The following is a 16,070-nucleotide window of genomic DNA, read 5'->3' as shown; positions in this document are numbered from 1 at the left end:
GGTACTAATCTCATCCCCACTTAATGTTAGGCAAAATTATTAGACTGCCACATGATCTCCACCTCATGGTGTTACATCCTGTATAATCCTCTCTCCCGACTGTGGGTGAGACCAGTGGCTTGCTTCTAGTCAATAGAATATGGCAAGGGTGATGGCTGGCATTCTCATGATTAAGTCAAATTACATAAACTGGAGCAAGTGAGTGTCCTGATGGCCCTGAAGAAGCAAACAACCTTGCTATGAACAAGCCAATGGAGAGAGCCACATGGCAGCAAACTGAAGCTGCAGAACCGAAACTGCAGATATACTGGAGGGTGTCCCTGAGCCAGCAGGCAGCCATAAGAAAGTGAATTCTGCCTGAATGGGCTTGGAAGCTGATTCTTTCCCAGTCAAACCTCCAGATGAAAACACAGCCTGTCTGACACCTTGATTGAAGTCTTGTACAACTGAGCAAAGAATCCAGCTACACCATGCCCAGACCCCTGACTCACAGCAACTGTGAGGTAATACATGTGTATGCTGTTTTGAACTGCAGAATTTATGGTACAGTTTTCTATTTACACAGAAATAGAAAACTGACACATCAGCCCCCACCAGTCCTGTAATTTTTAGCACCATAGTCCATGTAGGCACTGCCCTTCTCCAATAATATTTGTATGAAAATGGAAATGAGGACTTCTAGTGTCTATTTCCCCATTAATTCCCATTAAGTGAATCCCACCAGACTTGCCTGAAATGCAGCATGCGTATTAAATCTCTGGCTGAACTTTTGTTTACACCATTCCTTACAACCTATAATCCCTCTCTTTCCTCTTTGTGCCTCATCCCTCTCATCCATGAAACCTTCTGAACTTCTAGATCACTGGACCATTGCTTTCATGGCACTTCTTGTTTTCATCACTTATTTGTCCCTGATTCATATATTGCCATGTGGCCTTTTCTGAAATCTTATTTTTCTGACACTATTATTGAATGTGTGCACATATCTATAATATATAATACAAAGAACATAGAAAAGATTACATAAAGAAATGTATCAATAAAAGTATAAACTCATTGAAACTCAGAATTTCATATCATGCATAGCATCCTGCTAGGAATACACACCTCTGCATTTAAAAATTGTTTTGCATGTCTGGAAAGTGTGGCTCTGTGATTGAGCATCAACTTATGAACCAGGAGGTCATGGTTCAATTCCTGGTCAGGGCACATGCCTGGGTTACAGGCTCGATGCTCAGTGTGGGGCATGCAAGAGGCAGATGATTGTTGATTCTCTCTCATTATTGATGTTTCTATTTGTCTCTCTCCTTCTCCCTTCCTCTCTAAAATAAATAAAAAAAATATTTTTTAAAAAATCGTGTTACAGCCCTGGCTGATTTTGCTCAGTGGTTAGAGTGTTGGCCTGTGGACCAAAGGGCCTCAGGTTCGATTCCCAGTCAAGGGCAGGTCAAAGGCGTGTACCTTGGTTGCAGGTTTGTCCCAGGTCAATGTGTCTGTCTCACATCAATGTGTTTGTTTTTTTCTTCCTCTCTCCCCCTCCTCCCTCCCTTCTTCTCTCTCTCTCTAAAGATCAATGGAAAAAGTATCCTCGGAGGAGGACTTTTTAAAAATCGTGTTACATAAAATAGTCAGCCAAAGGTGATTGGCCACTTATTGAGCTTTTCCTTGGAGTCAGACCTGAGAACATCCCTCATCCCTTTACTGAAAAATGCCATCTAGTATAATCATTTCAAGGATTAAGTGAGGCTAACACGGGTGCCTGGTACTTATAGATGCTCAATAAATGTGAGTTGAATGAGAATCTTGGTTGGCTAACCTCCCATGTGCAAAGGCTGTACAGATACAAGAGTGGGTGGATTTATCCCTAGCAGACCAATACCTCAAAGAGATCGCCTTGAAGAAGCTTGTGCACACTAAAGACCAGTTTAGGTAACTGTGTTTAAGTTTTGTTTCCTTTCCAAAGTAGATATATGTGGAATGCAAGGCCAGCAACCAACTTATAAATACTTATCAAGAGTAGGGAGGGAGCTAAAGGAATGCGAGTAGGTCTTGCCAGGAATGAAGTTTGCTGTTTCTAAAATGTTTTGGTCTTAGCTAGTAGCAGGATTGATCGATTGAAGTTAAAAAAGCATTTTCTGTGCAGCCAATCTAAGCATCTGCTTCTGTACTTTTGTACAACTGTTGCTCAAATTCACTCTTCCTTTGGAATGAATCATCGTCTTTGAAGAGCAAGAGAAAATCCATCCAACCCCCGAAGTATCCTAACACCTCCTAAGGCCTTTAAAGGAGGGTCCTTAACATTTCTCCTTACACCCTCCCTGGGTTCAAACTTCAACTCCCAGGGTTCGCCCAAATCCCTCCCTTTGCTGTCATCTAATGAATATGCAAATAAACATAATTGGCAGCCAATGGCGTAGGTTCTGGTCACATGGTGCCGGTGGTAGGTGAGCGAACAGAAGTTGTGTGTCCGTGAACATAGATAGCTCTCAGTCTGAGGCGAGCGCTTGAGTGAGCGTGGACGGATGCCTGGGCAGTAGTGCCTGTGGCAGCGGCGGCGGCGGCAGTAGTGGTGGCAGAAGAGAGGAAGGGGGAGGGCCCCGAGGGCTACACACGCTAACACTTTCAAGTTCCCTTGGAGGGAAAGGAGGTGGGGCTGCAGAAAGAGGAGGCCGGGGGCAGTTTCATCTGTCCAGTCCTGTCTCCCTCTCTCCTCTGGCTCTCAGCGCCCTGGCTCTGCGGGAGTTGAGGGTTCGGGTGGCAGTACGCAGCAGTGAGGCCAAGAGGGCCAGGAGAGCAGGGAACAGAGCCAGGGGTGAGGAGGAAGATGCCCATCCTGCTGTTCCTTATAGACACGTCCGCCTCTATGAACCAGCGCACTGACTTGGGCACCTCCTATTTGGACATTGCCAAAGGTGCTGTGGAGTTATTTTTGAAGGTAAAGGGAAGGGAGGGGAGAGATGAGAAGATCTCTCGTGGGGGTGGGGGTGGGGTGGATTTAGGTGATTCTGTAACGTTTGTGTTGCCCTTTCCTCCCTCCTTCCCTTCGCGGGCCCCCTCTGTCATCCCTCTCCCGCAGCTGCGCTCCCGGGACCCAGCCAGCCGCGGAGACAGGTACATGCTGGTCACCTACGACGAACCCCCGTACTGCATCAAGGTAAAGGGGCCATCGAGAGGGTGCGGCGACCAGGAATGGGAACCAGTGGGCTGGGGCAGCTTCCCTTCCTTGCCCCCGCCAGAGCAGTCCTGCGTCGCTGGAGGGACGTGGGGGTAGGGGGGAGCGGGGGAGGCGCAGAAGGCTGGCTGAGCGGTGCTGTCGGTGGTTTCAGAGCCTCTTTGGCGCCCGGGGTCAGGGGAGGGGCAGCTCTGGGGAGAAACCACAGGAGAGCCTGACCGGTGGCGGCGGCGACCGCAGTGGCCACGGAAGATGGCGGACATTTTGCTTTTGTATGAGCCAGAGAGGGAGACTGTGGGCGCTGCTGAGATGAAAAGGAGGGAGAGGAGGGAGGGGAAGAGACCCGCCCCTTCGGGGGGCACCCCGCGCGGCTGTGGCCGAGGGGAAGGGCGAGCCTGCGACTCCGCCCCAGGTGCTCTGGCCCGCGCGGGCTTCCCTGAAGCCCGGGCTCCACCTCTGGCCCCTCCTTCCTCCCCCCTCCTGCTCCCCGCTGCTTCCCCTCTCCCCCCTCCCTCCGCTGCTTCTTCTCCGCTCCCCTCGCCACTTTCCTCCTGCTCCCTCCGCCCCCTTCCTGCTGAGAGCTTGGCAGCGCCTGCCAGTGGCCTTCGAAGATTAGACTACTGCTTTTGCACTTCTTCAACCCACCCCGCCCAATGGAAAATCTGTCCTCTGAGCAAGCCTCTCAATCCCTAGACCAGAGAAACTCTCTTTTCGTTTCTTCTTCCGAATTGTTCGGTTACCTTAGCTACTGTTAGTGTTCCATTTGAGACTAGCCGCGATGGGGTGGGGCGGGGAGATGCCCAGTCGGAACCCACAGGATGCAGAGCTTTTTAGGGACCTAGCCTACCTATCTACATCATGTTAGGTTTGTGTTAGCCTTGGAGGGATTTGTCCAGTGAAAAAGAAAGGAAGGAAAGAGAGGACTCGACTAAGCGCAATTATAATAGTAAAATTGGATGATTTGATCCAAAGGATTCTGACCTACAGGAGAAAAGTAGGGAGGACTTCACCTCCATGGGGTAGTTAATATATGTTACTAATGGAGAGGAGATAAAGAATCGCTTTGCCTGCAGTGACCCCATGAAATAGAACTCAGACTATTAAATCAACCTGCGTAAGAGTCCTGTTTGCATATTGAACCTTAAAAAAACGCATTACTGTAATCCTTGAAGTCTTTTGCTAGACGTCCTCATTTTCTTAGAATTATCTTAATGGTGTTGGGGAGGTGCCATTTGGATGTGTTGTAATTCGTTTCAGTTAAGTATGGTATTTATAAAAATGGAAACTACTGCCGAAACCGGTTTGGCTCAGTGGATAGAGCGTCGGCCTGCGGACTGCAAGGTCCCGGGTTCGATTCCGGTCAAGGGCATGTACCTGGGTTGCAGGCACATCCCCAGTAGGAGATGTGCAGGAGGCAGCTCATCGATGTTTCTCTCTCATCGATGTTTCTAACTCTCTATATCTCTCCCTTCCTCTCTGTAAAAAATCAATAAAATATATTTAAAAAATAAAAAAATAAAAAAAAATAAAAATGGAAACTACCAAACTGAATAGTTGGTCAAGGAAAGTGTTCCTTCAGAAAGAAACCCAAAGGGGGAAAAATAATAGATAAAAAGGGAGGCTTTAACTTTGTAATTCTTAGTTCCCAATAACAGTTTGATTAGTAGGTTCCCTTTAAAAACTTCTGGTTTTGACACTTTCTTTTTGGTTTTGGTTTTATCTATTTAGAAAAATGGAGCAAGTAGACATCTTTCCAAATGCCATAATCTTTTAAAAAATGTCTTTTCCAAAAGGGTGTGACCATTTCTTCCACTTAGAAGAGCAGATGTTTGTACATCCTAAGTCTGAAGGTCCACACCCCTTGAGTACTAATACAGATAAGAACCCACCATTTACAGTGTGGCCACTTAAAGGATACACTACAAAGCAATGTGCCTTTTCTTTTCTTTAAAGGAACCACTTATTCAGCATTTTTTCTGAATGCCAAGACACATAATTTAAAAAGGGGTTTGAACAAACATAAACAAACTCATAGATACAGACACCAGAAATTTTTAAAAAATAAAAATGGGTTTTGACCCATAAAACTTTCATGGCAATATTTACAAAATTTTTGGAAAGGAAAAAGAAAGTCTCACTACCAACCCCCTTAACAACCATCATCACATCTTTTTACCTAGAATTGTAATCACAGTGTACATATTACTTTGTGTTCTGCTTTTTCCACCTATAATGTCCCATGAATTTTTCTGGGCTGCCACATAATCTTCATACTTAACATTTTTAGTGGCTGTGTAATTTATCCATGGTATTTTAGAGGCTCAAGATAGTTCTGTGAACAGAGGGGGAAAGTTGAATATTGTCTTTAGTGGAAATTCCATCTGATAGCTCTTTTTATCCTGCCATCTTACATACTTCATTTTTTCCTAAAGTAAAAAACAACATTCTTCCCATTTGAGTTTGATCTTTTTTCCTTATGTAGGCCAGGTATGGAAAGATACTTTCTGTAATACCTTTAATTACCAATCATAAATTATTTTGTTTTTAGTCTTTATGTTTTTCCAAGGTTATTCGGGTTTTTCATTTTAATCTTATATGATAATTACATGTTCTAGGAAATGGTTAATGATCTTAATGATGTTCTTGTCATGTTGCTATCTATACCTGAATTACTAATGATATGCCATCGTTTGGAAGCATTTTCTTTTTCTGAGTCTCTTTCAACCACTCCCTCCTGCTTACCCCCAACCCTCCCCTCAGCATGTGGTAACTATTTGTTCTTTTGCTGTTAGGATCTAGCCATTTTGGAAGGTCTGAAATTTTAGAACAGCTGGGGAATTTTTCTTAAAAGTTAGTCTAGTCTTTCATTTGCTCATAGCTAGGAGCCATAAATGTCTGTTTTCTGTCACACTGATTATCAAATAGTTTTTTCTTTGATTGTCAGCAGACATCTTAGTTCCTCAGGTCCTTTCAGCAAAGTGATGTTAAGGTTTGATTTGTAGCTTATTTTTCTGCAGAATAATGTGAAACGTATTTTTCAATTTCTCTATGGTTGGAGGGCAATTGTTTTGATCTCTTCTCAAAATAACTGCTTATTTTGGGGGTCTTGGTTATATTCAACTGTAAACACTGCAAAATGAAAGGGTTTTTTCCTACTAGACGATTCAATTCTGTCGGTGTTGCTACAGGCATAAGTTGTGCATTTAGTTGGGAGGTTTTTCCCCTAATAGGCATGGAACTATTCCCAGTATATCCACTTACAAGCTCTGACAATAAATCTTGTTGTGAAAAGTTACTGTGACTGGAACTTTTCACTAATGTATACTGTTGAGTATGTGAATATAGTATTTCACCTAGGACTTAGTAACTTCTTGCTGCACACCCCGTAGGACATGGATATGTGCTCTTTTAAAATTAGTCATACCTGTTACTTGCAGTCAGCTTTGTATGGATGGAATTAAGTTAGATTGGGGGACCATATAAAAATCATATGAAATTTAAGCATTTGTGCTACATCTGTTTGAAGTGTTGCTTTGCAGACAAGTTTTATATACACAGTGTCACAAATGTTAACACTACATTTATACAATGGTATCTTTAGTGTATGCTAGGATGAGACTAATATTTTAAAATTTCCAGTGTATCCTTATAAGACTAAAACATGGTTTTTAAAAGTGGGGTTTTGGTATAATAATAGTTTTGTCAGTGGTTCTGCTGTCTTTTCATATGTTTTGTTTTGCTATGAATCAAACTTTCTTTTTATTCACTGAATAGCAGAGATAAACTTGTCACTACCACTGACTTTGGGTGAATTAAGGGAATCAAGAAGAAAGTGAACCATCACCCCAATAAGTTCAATAAAAAATAAAAAGAATCAAAATAGTTTGATGTTAGCAGTTAGTTTCTTAAAATTAATTTTTATTGGAAGAAATGCTATTTAAACATAAAAGCAAGTCACTTTTCTAGAAATAGCGAAACACATGCATAAATAGTGGACAGAAGGATTTTTTTTAAATAGGAAGACTTGTTTCGAAGAAACATCCTAAGTCTGTAATTTGAAAACACAGAGCATTTGAAAAAGTGAAAATTTCCCTTAAGTTTTGCTTTTTCAAGTCCTTTAGCTTTGCTTACTGTTATCTGCATGCCTTTGTCAACATGTATCAGTAAAAAGTAGCATTTTGGCTTATAGATTTAGGAGGTAAACTTTTTTTATGATCTCGGTTCCTAACATTTATTGGTATTTTAACTAAAATATAACATTTTCATATGCCCTTGAGTATATTTTATGGGTGTTATTTGGAAAAGGAGCTACTTTTAGGGGAGTCTTTAATTGTGGTTGGAAGCCAAAGAAATGCTTTTGGGTGAAACAGTAGCAATATGGCCTGTGAGAGCAGCCTGAGAGAATGGAAGGGGCATTTAAAACTTAAAATGCCACAAAGGCAGTGCATTGACTTTTATGATGAATTGTTTCTTTTATGATCTTGCTTCCTTTTCACCTTCCTCATTGGCCATTTGAAGCATATGATGATAGTTATTTTGAAATAATAAAAGAGGATATAAACCATCAACAAAATTAAAAGGCCATCTACTGAATGGGAGGAAATATTTACAAGTCATATATCTGATAAGGGATTAATATCCAAAATATACAAAGAGCTCATACAACTCAATCAATAGCAAAAAAATTGGATAAAATAAATGGGCAAAGGATCTGAATAGACATTTTTTAAAGAGGACATACAGATGCCCAACAGGTACATGAAAAGATGCTCAATATCACTAGTCACTAGAGGGTTAAAAATCAAAACCACAATGAGGTATCACCTCACACCTGTTAGAATGGCTATCATAAGAAAGACAAGAGATGTGTTGGTTAGGCTGTCAAGATAAGACACCTTTGTGCACGGTTGGTGGGAATGTAAATTGGTTCAGCCGCTGCAGAAAAAAAACATATGGAGGTTCCTAGAAAATTAAAAATAGAACTACACACACACACACACACACACAGAACTACAATGCAACCCAGCATTTCTACTTCTGGGTATTTATCTGAAGAAAATGAAAACACAAACTTGAATTATGTATGTACCCCTTTGTTCACTACAGCATTAATTACAATAGTTAAGATATGGCAACAACCTAAGTGTCCACTGATGGATAAATTGATAAAGAAAATATGATTATACTGAAGTTCCTCCATGTTTATGCCACTAAATTGATAATTCTTAAAATACAATAAAGTAAAATAGAAAGTCTACTAAAAATCTTTAAGTAGCCTTCCATTACATTTCAGAATAAAAACCCAACTCCTTAACCTGGCCTCTAAAGCCTTCATGATCTTTTATCATACTTTTTCAATAGTATCTCCCCACTTTCTTCTCTTCTGGACCTCAGGTGCCAACCATGATAAGAAATTAGGCCATCTGCCGAAACCGGTTTGGCTCAGTGGATAGAGCGTCGGCCTGGGGACTGAAAGGTCCCAGGTTCGATTCCGGTCAAGGGCATGTACCTGGGTTGTGGGCACATCCCCAGTAGGAGATGTGCAGGAGGCGGCTGATCGATGTTTCTCTCTTATCGATGTTTCTAACTCCTTATCTCTCTCCCTTCCTCTCTGTAAAAAATCAATTATATATATATATATATATATATATATATAAAAACAACAACAACATTGAATGACATTTAAAAAAAAAAAGAAATTAGGCCATCAACTCACTCTGCCTCTTCCTTCTGTGCCATTGCATGTGTTTTTCCCTCGGCTTGGGACACACTAGTTGGCCTGACGTGCCTCAGTTCTTCATTCTGCATTCTCAAAAGTCATCCTGCTCTGCCCTACCCCATTCCAAACAGTGTAAGAACTCACATTGTGATTTCTTAACACTTTGTCCAGTCCTTAACTATAGCAGTTAACATGTTATATAGTGATAGTGTTCATGTATCCCTAATAGGAGCTCTTTAAGTGCACACATTTGCACTTCTCTATATTTGACCCCATGTACCTAAGGAGTGTCTAGATTTTAATGGGTACTCAGTAAATTGGAGGGGGGTGGTGATTTCACGTAATACATGAGTGTGAAAGCTACCCAGTCCTTCCCTCCCATTTTCACTACTCTTCTCGAGGGTGATCCCCATAACAATTTGAGATGTTTAATATTTATTACAGCCAGCATTTTCACTTAGATTCAGGTTTTATAATATAATAGAATCATATTTTTACAAGAGCAGTGTATGTGTGTTCCCTTTTTTTGTTTACTGAAGTATAATTAATATACAGTAAAATACATCAATCTTAAAGACTTGATGCATTTTTATATCTTTGTACATTCATGTAAATAAGATGCAGAACATTTCCATCTATATAATAAAAGCCTAAGTGACCGATATGGCAGAATGACCAGAACAACTGGTCGCTATGATGTGCACTGACCACCAGGGGGCAGATGCTCAATGCAGGAGCTGCCCCCTGGTGGTCAGTGTGCTTCCACAGGGGGAGCACTGCTCAGCCGGAGGCTGGGCTCATTGCTGGTGAGTGCAGTGGGAGCCTCTCCCACCTCCACAGCAGTGCTAAGGAGCAGCGAGCTGAGCAGTAAGGAGCAGTGAGCAGGTGGGTGGTAAGAAGTGAGGGGTCCCGGACTGCAAGAGAGATGTCCGACTGCTGGCTTAGGCTCGATCCCCGGCAGATGGACATTCCCCCGAAAGGGTCCCAAACTGCTAGAGGGTGAAGGCTGGGCTGAAGGACCTTCCTCCCCTCTCCAGTGCACGAATTTCATGCACCGAGCCTCTAGTCCAGGGGTCCTCAAACTTTTTAAACAGGGGGCCAGTTCACTGTCCCTCAGACCGTTGGAGGGCCGGACTATAGTTTAAAAAAAAAACTATGAACAAATTCCTATGCACACTGCACATATCTTATTTTGAAGTAAAAAAACAAAACAGGAACAAATACAATATTTGTATTTGCATGTGGCCCGCGGGCCATAGTTTGAGGACCCCTGCTCTAGTCAATCTATAAAATGCCTCTTGCTTCTTTGGGCAATCCCTTTCTACCCTACTGATAACTGTTGGTCTGATGGTTATCAGCAATGTAGCGATATGATCAAAATGGTGTTTCTGGTAGATAAGTCTAACAGTGGTTGTACAGCATTCTAAGTACTCACTTACCATATGTTTATTGAGCACACTTTCTGGACCACACTTTACTGGAGGGGCTTAAAGTGATACCCGGAAAGACCTGGCCCAAGGGGAAATCAGAATAATAAAATAGTCCTACTCATCAAGGGTTTTGAGAATAGTCATTGAAGAAAGGTGGCCAGATGTGGATTAAGGATTGCAGAAGTGACTGTGTGATTTTTTTGTTACTGTAATGGCTCCCCTTTAAGGAATAATATTGGTGCTTAATTCTGAGGCTGAGTGAAAGTAGAGATGTGCTGATGAATAGCATGTATAGGAGGTAGAACTATTTTATGCCCTAGTTTTGGTTCCTCCTAAAACCCATCTTAGAGTCAAAGGTGTTATTTAGCTTTTACCAATATGATTTGATTTATAGCTATACTTCCTTGTAATAATGAACAATAATATAATAGCTTTCTAATGATGATAGTAGCTGTCATTTATTGAGTAATACTTATGCACAGGGCAGTGTGCCAATGAATATGAAGTGCATATTTCATTTATCTTCTCAACAATCTGACGTTGTAGGTACTATTATTATCACCATTTAACAGATAAGGAAACCGGGGCCCAGAGAGGTTAAGTAACACAGCTGAATAGTAACCCAGGTCTGTCTCTATTCCAGAGTCTTAAGTAATGAGCTACTATCAATCATGGTACAACATTCCTTTTAATAACTTCTCACTGGTATTTTCTCATTATGATATATGCCCTGGAGGCATGTTTTTAAGACTTGTCTTGCTGTTGTTTATAGTTGCTTTTGATATAACAGTGTTTGGTATTATAGCAAGCACTCAATGAATAAAATTTATTACCCCAATGTTACCATTTTTATTATTTCTCTGACTACTTAGGTGAATATTATAGTGCATTTGTTAAACACTTTGGCCTTTGATGTCTCACAGTTATGCCCCTACTTAGGGACAGATGTGGAATTGTTGGAACTCTTAGTTGATGGAACTTGAGATAGTATGTATATTTTGGGGGTGGAGTTTGAGGAGTGGTGACCTAAAATGAATAGACCTATAGCAGTGATGGCGAACCTATGACACGCGTGTCAGAGGTGACACACGAACTCATTTTTTTGGTTGGTTTTTCTTTGTTAAATGGCATTTAAATATATAAAATAAATATCAAAAATATAAATCTTTGTTTTACTGTGGTTGCAAATATCAAAAAATTTCTATATGTGACACGGCACCAGAGTTAAGTTAGGGTTTTTCAAAATGCTGACACGCCGAGCCAAAGGTTCGCCATCACTGACCTATAGGAAAGATAGTGGGAAGCCTAAAAAAGCAACAGGATAATCCTTCGCTATCACAGTGGCCTCTGGAAACTGATTTGCCACCTTCACTTTCTCAATCTCTTGATAAATATTTTTCTTGTAGGGAAAAGAAAGACATTCAATGTACTCCACAGTATCCATTTAGTTTATCTTAATCCGCAATCTGTAGGGGAAGCAGAAGTGATTTTGTGAAAACCCTGAATGCACCATACCACCTTTGTGGAGTTTTATGTATCAGCTTGTGCTTCACCTAATGGTGCAATCTTCATTGCATCCAGATCTCCCATTCTCCTCAAGCCACTCCCCTGCCATAGCCAGATAGCTTTTATTTTTCTTTCTGCTTAGTTAGGTTGGTAAGGGGTAGATTTCAGAGAAAGAATGGAGATACTGCCTAATCAGCCACTGGGGGCTTAACCAGAAGACTTTTGTGCTGATGTGCCAGATGTTGTAGAAAAAGTAGAGTTCTGCATCTCAAACTATATTCACCTGATTAGATTATTATTTCGTGGCTATTACTCTTTCATTATTTATACCCTGCCCTGAAGTTTGAGTAGTTCAGTAAACTTAGAACCAAGAGCCAAACTCTGAACTTGAATGCTATTGAATAAAAGAAGACTTGAAACATTTATGTATATACAAGTAAGGAACAGTACTAGTGAGAAAAGTAAATATGGTTTATTAAGGTATTTGGATTTATTATATAGCTCCTTGGGCCAATTTACTAATGTTTATTCTCTTTGCCCTTGACTACACTTGAAACTGTTAATATTCCTTCCTTCCTTCCAGAAACTTATCACCTCCTCTATTCTGTTTCTCCGCCCCTCTCTCTGATAAATCTTTCCCTATCTTCCTAATTCTTTCCCTTGTGGAATGTATCCTGCCTCATTCATGTTTCATATAGTCCTTCTACATCAAGCATGTAAAACTCGCGGCCTGTGGGCCGCATGTGGCCCACAATGAATATTTTTGCAGTCCAGCCAATATAACGGTATGTAAGAAACATTTTAATAAAAATTTTGTAACTTAATTTTTACAATATTCTGTTATACATAGTGATTAGTAATGAACTACAACGTTTGCTAATGACTGATCACTATAATCGTGTTGCATTCATTTCCCTTACGCACAGCTGCACCATTTCTCTCCACTAATACTAGCAGCAAATATTTTAGCAACTGATTGCCACATCATTAGTCTTGGACTGACTTGTTTGGTGTGCACAACAGGAAATATTTCGCTTTTGGAGAACAAGAAAAATAGGTTTATTTGCATTACGTTTATTAATTTGTGTAGTTATTCACTGACTGGTAAGTTAATGTTCAAGAAAAATATTAATTTTTATTAAAATATTCTATTATTTTATGTTAATGATTACTCATTTATGTTAGCCCTTTGTATTCAGCAGGTCTCTATGGAAATAAACCTACGTTTCTATGAAAATTGAAGCTTTTGTTTTTTTGCGGCCCACATAAACTTAAACTTTGTTTATTTGGCCCATGTTAGCCTTTAAGTTTGACATGCTTGTTCTACACTGTTGCCTCTCCATCTTAAGTTTCTCGCCCAGGCATCTCTAGCTGACTACAAAACATCTACACCTGGCTATCTATCTTGCCATCAGCTCATACAAAGTTAACACGTCAAGACCTCTTATGGCTCTAAAGCCTATCCCCTCTTCTATATTCCCCATCTTTTAGTCACCCATAGATCCTGTCCTTGCATCTTATTCTAAGGCCCATCTGTCATCTCTTTGAAATATCTCTTACATATATATGTTCCTTCAACTCAATTTCTGGGGCTATCACTTGAGTCTGGGTCCTGACCTTTTATGCTTTGACTACTATATCAATCTTCTATGTGCCTCTCCCAAGTACCTCCCAAATTCCTACACTCTACCCACATCAAGTGTTAACGTTATTAAAAAGCTAGTTTTATCAAATCACAACCCTCCTCCCAAGCCATAGAAGACTGCCTATGCCTATGAATGCCATTCTGAGCTCTCTGGGATCTGCTCCATATCCTATATAATAAAAGCCTAATATGCAAATTGTCCCCTTGATGCAAATTGTTCAACCACTCATTATGATGTGCGATGACCACCAGGTGGTGGCACAGAACATGGCAGGAGTCAGTGACCTGGCACTGGCAGCGGACGGCAGTGGAGGTGCTGCCAGCTCCAATGGGCCCCGACAAGAGCGGGACATGGTGGGATGGTGGAGCAGGTGAGCAGATTGCCCCGCAGATGACAACCAGCAGTGGTAGCGGGGGGCAGGGCCGCCACCCAGCTCCCAGGCACTAGGGATCCAGGCTGGGGCCCAATGACTCAGGCGGAAGTGGGTGTGCCTGGGGGCCCAGGTGCTGCCCAGGGCCCAGAAGTCAGCTGGGACCTGCCCTTCCACACCAGACGCTCTAGCTTTGATCACCAGTCAGGCCTAAGGACCGCACCTATGCACGAATTTCATACACTGGGCCTCTAGTGTCTATATAAACTTATTTCCCATCATTTTTTCAAAGAATCCCTGTGATTCAGCCAAACCTGTCTTTCCCACCCTGTGAATTTGTCTCTTCATTCCTGATGCCAGCCTTTAGAACATCAATTAATAAAAGGAAGAGAAAATACAAAGCCAGGAGAGCTGGAGGCCTGGGGGAGGAGAACTTGCAAACTGAAAGCATTCCATTAAGGGTGTGACTTGAGGGGGAGATGCTATTTTAATGATTAGGAGTTGCTAAAGGAAGAGGAAGGGAGCTGGTTATGACCTTTAGCAGTTGATTAGCCGGAACTAGACCAAGACATTTTGATTTACATTGGCCTGAAGTTGCCTGGAGGCACTGCTGTTTAATCAGAAGCCCCAATCTCTCTTTGCATTGTCTCTGCAGAAGGAAACCCACATAACTAGACAGTAGTAGGATTCTAGGGAGAATATCTAGGCTTTAATACAGACATGGCATTAGAAAGTTAGGAGTCCCTCTTGCTTTTTTGTTTCGTTTTGGTAGGAGTCCCTCTTTTATTTCTTGTAGGACAGTGGTTCTCAACCTGTGGGTCGCGACCCCTTTGGGGGTCGAACAACTCTTTCACAGGGGTCGCCTAAATACATCCTGCATATCAGATATTTATATTATGATTCATAACAGTAGCAAAATTACAGTTATGAAGTGGCAATGAAAATAATTTTATGGTTGGGCATCACCACAACATCGCGGCATTAGGAAGGTTGAGAACCACTGTTGTAGGAGAATGTTAAAGATATGAGGAACAAAGCTCTCCATTTTTCTTTTTAATCCTCACCTGAGGATATTTTTTCTTTTTCCTTTTTCTTTTTCTTTTTTTTTTTTTTTGAGGATATATTTTCCATTGCTTTTCAGAGAGAGTGGGAGGGAGGGGGAGAAAGAGAGAAACATAGATGTGAGAGAGACACATGGACTGGTTGCCTTCTGCACTTAACCCAGTGGGGTGTGGGGGAGGGGGAGCAGGGAGAGAACTGCAACCCAGGTACTAGCCCTTGATGAGAATCAAGCTGCTCCCCTCCCCTGCCCCACCCTTCAGTGCTCAGACTGAAGCTCTAACCCAAGCATGTCAAACTCAAAGGCTAACACGGGCCAAATAAACAAGGTTTAAGTTTATGTGAGCCACAAAAAAACAAAAGCTTCAATTTTCATGGAAACATAGCTTAATTTCCATAGAGACCTGCTGAATACAAAGGGCTGACATAAATGAGTAATCATTAACAAAATAATAGAACATTTTAATAAAAATTAATATTTTTATTGAACATTAACTTACCAGACACTGAATAACTACATAAAGTAATAAGTGTAATGCAAATAAACCTACTTTTCTTGTTCTCCAAAAGCGAAATATTTCCTGTTGCACACACCAAACAAGTCAGTCCAAAACTAATAATGTGGCAATTGGCCACTAAAATATTCACTCCTAGTATTAGTGGAGAGAAATGGTGCAGCTGTGCGTAAGGTGTGTAAGGGAAATTAATGCAACACGATTATAGTGATCAGTCATTAGCGAACATTGTAGTTCATTATTAATAATTATGTATAACAGGATATTGTAAAAATTAAGTTACAAAATTTTTATTAAAATGTTTCTTACATACCGATATATTGGCTGGACTGCAAAAATATTCATTGTGGGCCGCATGCGGCCCATGATCCACAAGTTTGACATGCTTACTCCAACTCCTTGCAACACCGGCTAGGGCCATTTTTCTTTTTTCTTTTTTTTTTTTTAATAGTGTGTGTTTACTACCCCAAGTCAAGTTTCGTTCCATTACCATTTATCCATTTTTTCTTAAAGATTACATATGTGTATAGACATTGTAAACTCCATTTCACAGTGATGCTTCTGAACTGTATGTTAGAAGTTCTGTTTAAGTCTAGGTATTTTTTAGAAAAATCAGATTTTTAAAAAGTGATCATAGTACAGCCTATCTGGTA

At 41.1% G+C, this 16,070-nt stretch overlaps 1 protein-coding gene across 7 annotated transcripts in view; it reads left to right on the top strand.

Annotated features, from left to right (window-relative positions):
• Positions 1–2,452: 2,452 nt before the first annotated feature.
• The window catches only part of LOC102436717 (integrator complex subunit 6-like), a 62,352-nt gene continuing 48,734 nt past the window's right edge, over positions 2,453–16,070 (top strand). For 4 of the 7 annotated variants that reach the window (XR_002830390.1, XR_002830387.1, XR_002830386.1 and 1 more), the window contains exons 1-2: positions 2,499–2,935; positions 3,077–3,154. Coding sequence is in view for 4 of the 7 variants with exons in the window: in XM_014458167.2 (XP_014313653.1) it covers positions 2,825–2,935; positions 3,077–3,154 (189 nt within the window). In the remaining 3 variants the exon portion in view is untranslated. Of the gene's footprint in view, positions 2,936–3,076; positions 3,155–16,070 lie in introns of all 7 variants that reach the window. The other 3 variants (XM_023757720.1, XM_006082058.3, XM_014458147.2) reach the window with 1 other exon arrangement.

This window comes from Myotis lucifugus, unplaced genomic scaffold (genome assembly GCF_000147115.1).
Source record: "Myotis lucifugus unplaced genomic scaffold, Myoluc2.0 scaffold_2, whole genome shotgun sequence".
Taxonomy (NCBI): domain Eukaryota; kingdom Metazoa; phylum Chordata; class Mammalia; order Chiroptera; family Vespertilionidae; genus Myotis; species Myotis lucifugus.
This window is presented reverse-complemented; position numbering and strand designations above follow the sequence as displayed.